This window comes from Tetrahymena thermophila (assembly GCF_000189635.1).
Source record: "Tetrahymena thermophila SB210 genomic scaffold scf_8254548, whole genome shotgun sequence".
In the NCBI taxonomy this organism is placed as follows: Eukaryota; Ciliophora; class Oligohymenophorea; order Hymenostomatida; family Tetrahymenidae; genus Tetrahymena; species Tetrahymena thermophila.
Window position 1 is genome coordinate 509,498 of NW_002476319.1, and position 12,307 is coordinate 521,804.

The 12,307-nt window shown below is 23.6% G+C and overlaps 3 protein-coding genes across 3 annotated transcripts; 1 reads left to right on the forward strand and 2 right to left on the reverse strand. All coding sequences in view use genetic code 6, as the record gives it.

Annotated features, from left to right (window-relative positions):
• Window positions 1–662: 662 nt before the first annotated feature.
• TTHERM_00317320 (phosphatidylinositol-specific phospholipase C, X domain protein) lies at window positions 663–5,148 on the forward strand (the record flags this gene model as incomplete). Its single annotated transcript, XM_001021413.2, has 4 exons — window positions 663–1,531; window positions 1,748–2,432; window positions 2,488–2,667; window positions 2,836–5,148. The coding sequence occupies 4 exons, from the start codon at window positions 663–665 to the stop codon at window positions 5,146–5,148; spliced, it is 4,047 nt and encodes a 1,348-aa protein (XP_001021413.2).
• Window positions 5,149–6,591: 1,443 nt separating this feature from the next.
• TTHERM_00317330 (acid ceramidase-like protein, putative) lies at window positions 6,592–8,685 on the reverse strand (the record flags this gene model as incomplete). Its single annotated transcript, XM_001021414.1, has 3 exons — window positions 6,592–6,992; window positions 7,409–7,765; window positions 8,154–8,685. 3 exons carry the CDS (start codon window positions 8,683–8,685, stop codon window positions 6,592–6,594), a joined length of 1,290 nt encoding a protein of 429 aa, XP_001021414.1.
• Window positions 8,686–10,729: 2,044 nt separating this feature from the next.
• On the reverse strand, window positions 10,730–11,922 carry TTHERM_00317340 (zinc-binding dehydrogenase family oxidoreductase; the record flags this gene model as incomplete). The annotated part of the gene is made up of 2 exons (XM_001021415.1): window positions 10,730–11,490; window positions 11,691–11,922. 2 exons carry the CDS (start codon window positions 11,920–11,922, stop codon window positions 10,730–10,732), a joined length of 993 nt encoding a protein of 330 aa, XP_001021415.1.
• Window positions 11,923–12,307: the final 385 nt, after the last annotated feature.

Consider the following 12,307-nt stretch of genomic DNA (forward strand, 5'->3'; position numbering starts at 1 on the left):
AATACCTTTATAGTCCAATTCGTTAATTTAACAATTTTATCAAAATTATATCAAAAAATATATTTTTTATAATTGCATACATACTTAATTTCATATTAAATTAAAATTAATTTGAAAATTATTTAGATAAATTTCTATATTTAAGAATAAACAAACTGATATTATTTGAAAAAAGTCAGATTAGCCAAAAAACCACGAAACTAACAAAAAATCTACTTTTAATTTAAATTAAACTTTTATTTTAAAAGTTAAAATATCCAGTAAATTTATTTGTTAAACATGTAAAAATAAAAATTTTTTGCAAAAATAAATCAAATGACAATGATAAAATTTTTAGCTTTAGTTTTGTGTTATGTATGAACTCTATTTTTAGATTAAAACTGAATTGTAAAATAAAGAATTCAACTTAAATTACTAATTGTTATGATAGTTTATGGAATTAAAAAAATAATTTATTAATTAAAAATTATGGATAGATGATTGGTAGAAACATAGCTAGTGCTGGAATAATAAATAAAATTATCAGCTATCCCTTATTATGAGTTAACATTTATTAAAAGAAAAGCTGAATAATTTATTAAATTTAGAAGCAATTTTGATTTATTATTTTAAAAGTCTTTTTTAATATAAAACGATAAATAAATAACCAGTTAAAGCGTAAAATGGCAAGTTAGCAAATCAAAGATTTAGAAAAGCCAAAGCAAAATCTAGATTCAGCAGTTATGAGTTAGAACGAAGGATTTGGGAATAAGAATGAATAAAAATTAGAGTCTAATTATAACATAATGAATTATTAGAAGGCGCTTCATAAAATTATGTCTGGAGAAAATACAATGAATTAATAATTTACAAAAAAAAATTAATAGTAGAATTAGAGTGCTTTTAATTTTAGTACATTAATAAAAAATTAGACTTAGAAAGTAAATTAATGCACTGATTCTCCAACTAACTCTCAGTTATCAAAAATAATGAGGGGCAATTCACCACATTAAAAAAAAGATGATTAAACTGCATTAATGAGGTTACAAAGCAATATTCAATTCGAATATGTTCCAAGAAAGGAGATACAAGGATTTGACAATTAAAAAATGGCTATTAATTAAAATAATCAAAAGGTAGTGTTTGTGAATTTCTAAATGAGAATCATACCACATGTCACTATTAATCAAGGAATAAATGCTCTTATTTATGGCACAAGTGCTACTCTTTGTATTCCAACAAATAAGTACTCTTGTAGGGTACTTATTGTAATGTCTACTACAAGTGCAGATAAGCTTAAAATCCTGAACCTCAAGAAAATGACTGAAAAGTAGATTGATATAACTAAAATATGTGACATAGAATATGGTATTCAAAATACTAATCATTCAAACATTAGAGGTATTGATATTAATAAAGTAGTGTCTTTTGTAATAAATGATCGTGAAGAAACTGAATGCCTATTACAATTTGACGATACATTAACTCGTGATATATTTTTCTAAGGATTTTAGTACTTTGTTAAGCAGTCCCATAAAACTATGATCAACAGGTATTTCATTTTTTTCTAAGTTTTTTATTCTTAAATTAAACAATAAATGAGCTTTCAAAAATATTGCTAAATAAATAAATATCTATCTTAATTTTTTTGGACTTGAGCAATTAAGTTTATAAATTATCATATAAAAATAAATATATTTTATTTTAAAATTCTTATAAATAAAATTATAATTTTAAATTTTTAATGATTCTTTTAATATAAAAATAGTGGCAACATATTCAAGTTGAGATAACAGATAGAAAATCAGATATTAGAGGATTAAAATAAGCCTGATTAACAAACATACGACATGAATGAAATACAAGATATTTTTGAAACAAAAGTTTAAATGAATATTTCAAGGAGTTACTTAAAAAAAATTTACTTTGATATCGTTAAAAGAGAATTAGACATGCAATTAGCATCTTAAAAAATAACTTACATTTACTATCGTAAAATATTGAGTGATAACTCTTGCTTTTTGAGCCCAATAAATAATACTCAGTTTTTAGAGATTATAGACTTTATGATTGATAGGAAAGAACTAGTTCCAATATTTGAAAAAGCAATACAATCAGATTCTAAAATTAAAAATAAAGCTTAAAACTAGCTTACAATCGAAGGGTTCAGATAATTTATTCTTTATCATTAAAAGGAAATAGTGAGCATAAACGAAATACAAAAAATATTCTCAAAAATATAATCTACAGAAAAAAAGGAATTAGATGAGTTAAACTAGTAAGGTGAGCACGAAAAGAAACAAAGTAAGAATGATGAATAAGCAGAAAATATTAATGAACTAGATGATGATAAATCTAAAAAGAAAAACACTATATCCTTTTAAGGATTTATCCGTTATATTTATTCCAAGAATAATTCTATTTTTAATCCGAAAAAAGAACATCTCTACATGGTAAGTTAAATTATTAATTTAAACTTAATTTATTTTAGTTTTTATTAACCAAAAGAATATGAACAAACCTATCAATGAGTATTATATATCATCAGCTAAAAATATTTTCCATGCTAACTTTGATATCATTACCATGAGATAAATTGCTGGATTTAACTACAATGATCATGAAAAGTATTTCCCCTTGCTTTACGTCCTTAGCAGAGGAGCACGTTACATTGAAATCGAAGTTTGGGTGTGATATTTGTTAATTTATTTTTAATTATTTAACTAAAATTTAGATGGTTTTGATTAGAATCGAAGATGAAATTTTGTGTTTTTTATTAAAAATTATATTTTTGACAATTTATTTTTTTATTTAAATTGTTTTAATGCTTTTTTAAGAAAAATATTTTAATAAAAGGATGGAGATGGAGAGCCTATTATTATTTACGGACCTATCATGAATTCTAAGCTAAATGTAAATGAGTTCCTAACTCAGTTGAGCAAATAAGCTTTTGTGATAAATCCATTCCCTTTGTTTTTAAATATTGTCCCTCACTGTAGCATAAAATAATAATTTAAACTCAAATATCTAATTGAGAAAATTTTAGGAGATAGAATTTATGTGCTGCCTCACGACTACAAGGAAAAATCAAATTTACCTTCTCCTAATGACTTAAAGTATAAATTTATCTTGATAGGAAAGCTACCTCATTAGTATGATGGTTTGATTTAAGAATAATACACAACCTAAGATATTATGAAACTCTAATAAACTTAGCATACACCTGCATAGAATGTTACAATATCTCCTTAACCATAAAATATTGTTACAAATAATAATCTTACTCCAGAATAAGTAAATAACTAAGAAAGCTAACCGCCACATTCTAACATAAATCTTAACAATAAGAGTTTAGAATAAATTCCTCATTCTTAAAACTTGTTACAACCTTAGTAGCTAACTAATAATTATCCTACACTAAACACAAACAGCTCGTAAACAGCTTTGATCCCTCAATAAACTTAAAATTAAATGAAATCAATTTAGTCTAATAATCAAGTGGATGGTACTTTGCTTACTCCTGTTCGTAACTTTTCATATAATAATATTTAAGACTATTCTATTGAATAAGAAATGAACTAATTAATATTGCAAGAAGAAATGGAAGAAAATATCAACGTCTTGCTTACTCAAAATAAATTAATTTCCACCAAAGAAAAAAGTAATTACAATATAGCAGATTAGATTGGCACTCACCTTTCTAGCAAAGATTCAGCTATTTAAGATGGACCTTTCAGAAGAGGTAATCCTTCTACAGTAAAAGCAATAGACAATTTTTTTGCCAAGAATCTTGAAGCACCTAAATTTAAAAAATTTTTATAATCTAAATACGATGATTCTACTCCACTTAATTAAGCAAAATAATATTCTAAATCAAGTGATGATAGCAGCTCGGATTACCGTAATCAGGAATTTCAATCAGATGAAATTATTGAGGCTTAGCGAGGAGTTTACAATATGCATTATAATCCTGCTTCTTAACGAATGTAAATGACAACAGAAAGAAAATCTAGCGTAGGAAGCAATTAATCTCCAAAATAAAATAGTTAAAAGGAGAAAAATAAATCTATTGACTTGTAAGGTAATCAAGATCAAAATTTAATACCAAGTACTCCTCCTAAAAACAAAAAAAGTAGTTAATTATAAGTCCCTACAGGAAATCCGGGTGGAAATCAAAGTTTAGCACACTTAAGTAGTACCACATTTTAAGTTCACTGCATTAGAGATTATGCACCAATTTTAGCTTCTAACAGTATTGAGAGTTTGTTTAGCATGTATGTCTCGAAGATTTTAAAGAAAAAACCAGCTCTATGGGAAATATATGAACTTTCAAACAGAGAATTAAACATGCTGAATGACAACAGATTAGGTTATTCTGTTTTATCCTCATACGCTTCTATAGAATAGTTTACAAAATATTATTTATCAATTACTAAACCTACCTGCAAGCCCTCAGATTCATTAAATGAAAACCCGATTTATTATTTTAATAAAGGAATCCAATTTGTTTTATGTTTTTTCCACACTTTTGATAAAAATAGTTTGATTTATTAATCAAAATTTTATGAAAATGGAGGCTAAACATGTGGTTATATTCTAAAGCCCTTTTAATATAGAAATCACATGGTAACGGCAGCGAAGAGAGTTAGACAAAAATCTTAAGCTGTAGATGATGTGGGTAATTAACTATTTTTTAATTCTAAAATAGACGAAATGGAAGAACTTATTTATGAAAATGATGAGGAAGCTGAGGAACTTAAGATGTTAACAGCTAATAAATAAAGACGTTATTACACTCAGATCAGAATTATAAGTGGGTACAACATTCCAACTCATCATTCGGAAAAAGTCGATCCCTTCGTAGAAATGTATGTATATGACGGAGATTAAATAATGAGTTTCAAGACTAATTTAGTAGAAAACAACAATGTCAATCCAAAATGGGATTAAGAATTTAAATTTACTATAAACAATCCCTCGTGTTCTTACATATTATTTTAAGTGGTAAATAACTGTCACTAAAGTCTGCTTGGCTGGTATTCAATAGCTTTCAATAACATACGTTAAGGTTATCGTGTTGTCCCACTAAGAGATGGCTATTTTAATACTATTAAAAACTCGTTCGTTTTATGTGAAATCAGTATTGTACGTGATAATTAAGGGACCTGATTTTTCAATCTCCTATTTTGTTGAGCAATAAAGGAGTGAGAAATCTTTTTATTATTTATCTCATATTTTACTTTTATAAATTTTATTGTCAATCTCTTTTTAAATTCAAATTTTGTTTGCAATATTTCAAATTTAATTTTTAATTTTTAAAAAAATATATTATTTTTTCTAAAATAAATTATTTTAAATTTTTTATAGATTTTAAAAAATTAATTATAAAGATTAACTAACTATTCACTATTATGTTAATAAAATTTTACTTCAAACAAAATAAATAATAATTAATAGGTGATTACTGTAGTCTTCTAAAGAAACAATTTATTTTAAGAAAATAATTAGAAATAGTTTTAATTAATTGTTCAAAAAATTATTCTTTAAATTTTTTAAATTGATTGTTTTGTTTTAATTTTCATTATTAATAAAGATAAAAAAAATTAGATTATACAAATTTTTATTTCCTAATTTATTAGATAATCATACTTGGAGAGTTAAAAAGAAATAATTTTTACCTTTCTTACATAATATTTATATTTTAATAAACTTAAAATTTTTAAAACATATCTAAATCTAAATAAAGCAAACAAAATTTGAGCTATTTATAAATATCTTCATCAAAAAAAAAAAAATTTATTTTCTCAAAAACTAATTTGAATTTTTAACAAATTTACTAAAAATCCAGGATTCAATTTGAGTAGATAATAAATAAATTTTGAAAAAAGTCCACATCCAAAAAGATTTAACAATATTTTAAAAAATAAGCTCATCTTACATTAAAATTTTTTCTTCCTCTAAAATCTAAAAATTGAAGATGGATCAGTCAAACTTTTATAAATGATAAAAAAATAAAATTCCTTGTTGAATAAATATTTAAATTTAAATTTCTATTAATTTTTTTACTTTCATGATAATTACTTATTTTAGTATATGATTTTCCCCTTTAATTAAATGTAACTAAGCATACAAAATTCTATTTAATTTTAGAGAAAGATATAGATAAATATAATTGATTCAATCATTTCATCAATAATAAAAATAGAAAAAGTGTAATTCATATTCCAATTTTCTAATGATAAACTATCAAAAATATAAAGCACCTGCTTAAAATATTTAAAATTATTAAACTAAATTTATCACAATAACAATAATTAGTTGGCTTCATATTAGTTCCATTATAATTCCATAAACCTACAAATAGAATAGGAAATATATAATTTAGAAATATAAGATAAGCTGATTAGAAAATCTTTAATAGATAGAAACTTAAATAGTTTTATAATAAAATAATTTTAGGATAATTGAGATTTAAGCAAAAAATTTAGTGAAGAATTTATTAAATTTTAAAGTAATTAATAACTTGATATGTAAATATTTTATTATAGCGATTTATTTTTTAAATTATTTTAAAATATTTTAGTATTAAATTTCACTAATATGTCTTTTTCCTCAATAAACTCCTTATTCAGAAGCAGACTTAGCTTTAAACAAAGCACCGAATTATATTCTGATAGGGCTTCTATCGTAAGCATTTTCATTGTCTCCAAAAGAGTATGAAACCCAAATTTCTTAGTTTACAAAATCGAAAACACAAACTTAAGCATTTCCTGTTTCATGAACTCCACTAACAACTCTGAATAAAAATTCAGTATCAATTTTACCATATCCATCTTCTAAGATGCTACCTAGGCAATAATTTTAAGAGGGTTAAACATGCTTGTCCCAAAACATAATTCCGTCCATTTGAGGATGAGCTGGAGTGTAAGTATAGTTCTTGTCATTATAAATATTAATAATTTTTTCAGAATATTCGATACCGAAGAAACTGTTGTCAGACAAAGAGCCAATACCTTTATTTAAAATGCATTTTTTTAAAAAAAATAAAAATTTTGAAAAATGAATGCAAAGTATGATCAAAAGACAGACTGATTGATAAAAATAAAATTCATAGAAATTAATTATTTCCCTCAAATTAGTGAAATTATCAACCTTAAGTTAAAAATAACATTCAATCTATTTAATAGTTAATTAAATCGAAACAAATGCCTCAATTTAATAAAAATATCAACTTTTCCCAGTTTGTTTTGACTTTACACTTTATACCAGAATACTAATAATACTTGTTTCAAATTTATAAAAGATTAATTTAAGAATCAAAGGGTATCTTTTATTATGGTTTACTTAGATTTTCTAAGCAAAACTTTTAATTAATCAGATTAATTAACTAACTGTGATCATTATTGTTATATTTGTTAAATAGTTTTACCTATGTGAATTCTCTAGGTACGCTTGGCATCGTAAATTCTCTTTACTGCGTCTTACAAGTTATCAGAGAATTGTGCAGTATCTCTGAATACATACATCCATGGATATCCATAGTAGGTATATGGAACAGAGCTACCAGGTAGCCACACTTTTTCTGACATAGCTATTCCATTTGCACTGAAAGCAGTGATGGATCCAATTAATCCAGCAAATCCAATATTTGCAAACACATTACTTCCCTTTTCAGTAGAATGGTAAACAGTAATCAAGGGATATCTATTAACAGGAGCATCAGGACTCCAATCAAGGGCTCTGAGTTATCTAATTACATTGTCAACTGATGCTGTACTCCAAGCACCTAAGAATATTAAAAAAATATAATTCAGAATAAAAGAGAGTAAAGATTAATCGAAAGATTCATATTATATGGGAAGTATCAAAAATTAATTAAAAATTGTTATCATCTTCATGAGAATTTATGGTTAGTAAGACTTAGTTTTTAATTAATGTTTTTATTTCAAGTAAAAGAGTTTGAAATTTTTACCACATTCCTAAAAAGATCTCCCAAAAATAATAATTAAAACAAAGAATGTAAGGCAGATATTTTTAAAGAATAAAATGAATAATATTTTAATTCCTTTCCAATCATTATTCATTTTTAATACCTCAAGCAAATAAAAATTGAAATGCTTTTTACTTCGTCACAATTACAAACATTAAATTATTCATTTGAAAAAATTATTTACCAACAATAGTGCAAGCAGCCTAAGTGAGTTCTGGGAATAAATTTAAATGGATAAGATCCATTAATTTGATTCCTGAAGCATCTGAAATACCTTAAAACTCTTCTTACCATCTTATGTTTGTGTAAGGAAGAGTGACAAGGTAGTTCCATTGTAAAGCTGCTCTTATTAATGGCATGGCGTTAGCCTTTTATATGAGCTTGATAACAAATGTTGGCAATTTAAAATTACTGAGAATCTCATCTTTTAATTCATTTTCAATATATTAAAACATGTTTGATATATTTTCCTTCATCTCTTCGGCCATGAGAAGACCAGAGGCATAACCCATTTGGTAAGGAGAGCCAAATACATTCAGGATATAAACTGTGTTATTTCCATCTTAGACTAAATATTTTTCTCCGTTCTTGACAGTCTTAAGAAGCTTAGGCGGTATATCTAACAAAGGCTTATTGTTTACCTAACCAGAGCAATCCTAATAAGCAGCAAAAGTAAGTGAGCACACCAAAAGTATAAGAAGAAGTTGCTTTTTCATTTCAAAGTATTCTCTTTATTTAATTATTAGATTTTTCAATTAAAATTTACAGAAACTGCTTTATAAATTCTTTTATTCCTCCAATTTTAATTACTGCTTTTAAAACCTTAATCAAGAATAAAATTCGATATTTCAGATTAATTTAAAAAGATTAAATCTTACGTCAGATATTTTAATAACTCTTATAGTTGTTTAATAATAAACACACATCAAACAAATCCCCAATCCTAACACTTAATTAAAATCATTCGTTTCTTTCTTATCAATTGCAACAAACTGTCAGATAAAAGAATTTACATTCATGTTTCTAAGTAATATTTCTATTTCTATTACCACTCACTCTAACGCTTAGTAAAAAGTTTTTTTATAAATCATAACAAATTTACTGAAAAACTATGAATAAACACCTTTGAATACGTTTCCTAAAAAATATTAAATCTTTTACACATTCATTTTTTCTAATGTAAACTAAAAGCCTACTTTCTAAATTTACTTTACAGCAAAATATCTCATTTTAGAAAAATACAAAATTCAATGAAAAATCAAAAAATATATCAATTAAAGCTCCTATGGCTGAAATTATATCATAGTGAAAACAAAAACGAAAAGCCTTTGGAATACAATTAATTAAAAAAGTTATTGAAATTGAAAAGTGATCAATAATTAGATTTGTCTACGTCATCTAAATCCAGAATAAATTTTTTTAAAAAAATTAAATTTATCAATATCCTTTTTATCTTTTAATTTAGTTTACATTCATAAATTGCTAAAATATATTAATTTAAAAATATATTTGAAATGAAAATAATATTTTTAAGTAAAATTTATATTAAATTTTTATTTTTTGTTTCATTTTTAAATAGTTTATTTCATTTTTAATAGTCACTATTGGATACTTAATTTACGAAAGATTTGATATTATTTTTAATATGGAAGTTTACATTTTTTCCTTTTGGGTGAATTTGTTGAAAATTAAATAAATTTTTTTAAATTATGTTTACATAATTATAAATGGAATAAACTCAACACAATTAATTGCAAACAAAATATATCATATAATATTTAAAATTAGAAATCTATTTAGATTTCATAAAAAATATTTTCTCACAAAAATCCAAATTATAATTCTATTAAAAATAATTTAAACGAAGCTTGAAAAAGCTAACTTTTATACATGTGAGAATTGTTTGATTGCTTTTCAAACAGAAAAACAAAGTAGAATCAAAGAAAATAAATTCACCAACTTAGTAATTTTATAAAAGAATTAATATTTAATTGAAGAATATTAATTACATAATTTAATTTTTTTATTCAATAGAAAGCAATAAAAATTTGAAAATTATTTACCTCATCAATCCAATAAATTTTAAAAAAACAATTTAAATCCATCTTTATAAAACAATTATTACTTTTTTTTAAATGTTTGATTTCCATAAAAAATTGGCAATATTATAACTATTTTATTTATTATTTGCATAATCAAATATCTAAAATTTTGTAATTAGTTTTCTGTTGTTTAAATTAAATGTGAAGGGAGGGTATCATTAAAAACTAACTTACTAACTAAACGCCTTTTTGTTACTTTAACTAAAAAATAAAAAAGTTTTCTAAACTTTTAAAATTTTAAAAATAATTTATTTATTCTCATTTTAAGCCCTTTATAGTTATACATAAAAAAAAAAAATTTATAAAATGAGTTTGTTATTTAAAAATAGAATCTGCTAAAAGCTGGATATATAAATATGTAAAGAAAATGAATAAATTAGTGTTATAAATTATTAATTTGAAATATATTACCTTTTTAATAAATTTTCTTAATGTCAAACACCAAATTTTAACTTATTTTTAATAAAGAAATAAAATTTTTTTTATAAATTATTTTAATTTTAAGATTTCTATTTAAACAAACAAGCTTGTATTTTACTAAATAAATTAATTAAATACTTATCTTATTTATTTATATAATTAATATTCATTTCATATTAAAATTAAAAACTATACATACATATATATATATGATTGCTTCAAAATAAATTCATAATATTCATAATTGAGGTTTAAGCAAAACTTTTCCTTCAGACATATTTTAAGAATAATAATTTATAGCCTTTTCAATATTTTTTATTGGAAACTCATTAGCAATATCTGTTTTAAAGTCAGTTTAAATAAATTCCTAAACTATTTCTAATTATTTTTTTCTCTTTTCTGGGCTTAATGTTAATAATCTGCTAGTAATTGAAAATCCTTAAATATTCTGCTTATTATAAATGAATTCATATGTAGGAATAGAAAAATTTTTTCCTGAAAGGAAGCCATAAACATAAGCAGTAGAATAAATAGGCATTTAAGTGAGGACTTCTCCAGTAAAACTTCCTGCTACTGCATCAAAAAAAATCGTAGCATTCAGCTAGTTGGTAATTTTATTTAATTAATTTAAAAAATCTTTATCGTTTTAGTTTAAAATATAAGTAGCTCCTTCTTATTTCAAAATATCTATTTATTCTGGTCTTCTCACAATATTTATTACATCAATTCCATTCTTTTTAAAATATCTCACTATCATTCTTCCGAGAGCAGAAGAAGCAGCAGAGTTAACAATAGCTTTTACTTTTGCTTCTTTTACTATTTCAAGCATATTAATTACTGTCAAAGGATTAATAAATGAAGAAGCAGCTTAGTTAAAGGTTATTTATTTATCAAAGACTAAACACCATTCAGCCTTACTAACAGTATATTAAGCAAATGATCCTTTTGAACGATAGAAAGCGACTCTTTTATTAATTAAGCTATCAGCTAATTCTCCTCCTTTAATTAAAAGATTTAATATTATTTTAAGATTTCAATTTAATGAATAACTAACAAATCAGCATTAAAATGAGACCAAATAAATAGCTTTTATGTTAATTTTCAACAAATTTTACAGTTGAAAAAGTAATTAATAAAGGGTATTTTATTCATATTTTAACTTTTCATTAATATTATTTTTAAAAATCAATTGATATTACCACCACTTTTAACTATGATACCAGAGCCTTCAAAACCAGGAATGCAAGGAGGCTACTTTGAAGGATTTGAATGTTAACCTTCAATGAAAAGTAAATCAGAAGGATTAATTGGGGCAGCTTCTACTTAAATTAGAACTTCACCTTCAGTTGGTTAAGGAATATCAACTGATTTCAAAACAAGAGGTTTGCCATACTATTCTAAAATGAGGCACTACATTTACTTATGATTCATTTCTATTTTATTTTTGTTTAATATATTGATTATTTAATTCCAATTAAATATTATATTTAAAGATAGATTAGAAAATTGTGATTTTAAGCACATTAATACTAATTTTATTTTTAAATATAACAATATTTTGCTGAATTCTGTTACTTTTTGAGTAACTATTTCATATTATTTTATAAAAAGAATATTCTTAAATTAATTAACTTTTTTAATTACAGTTTTTAAATTCAAATGAATTTTTCTATTTAGAATTAGATTTTTTCTAGAAAAAAAAATTTAATTTCAGAAAATAAAAATATTGAAAATCAATATGAAAGTGAAGCATCAAATCTAACACTTTGAAGATATGATTTATTTTTGGTTTATTTATTAGTATTAAGAAATTGAT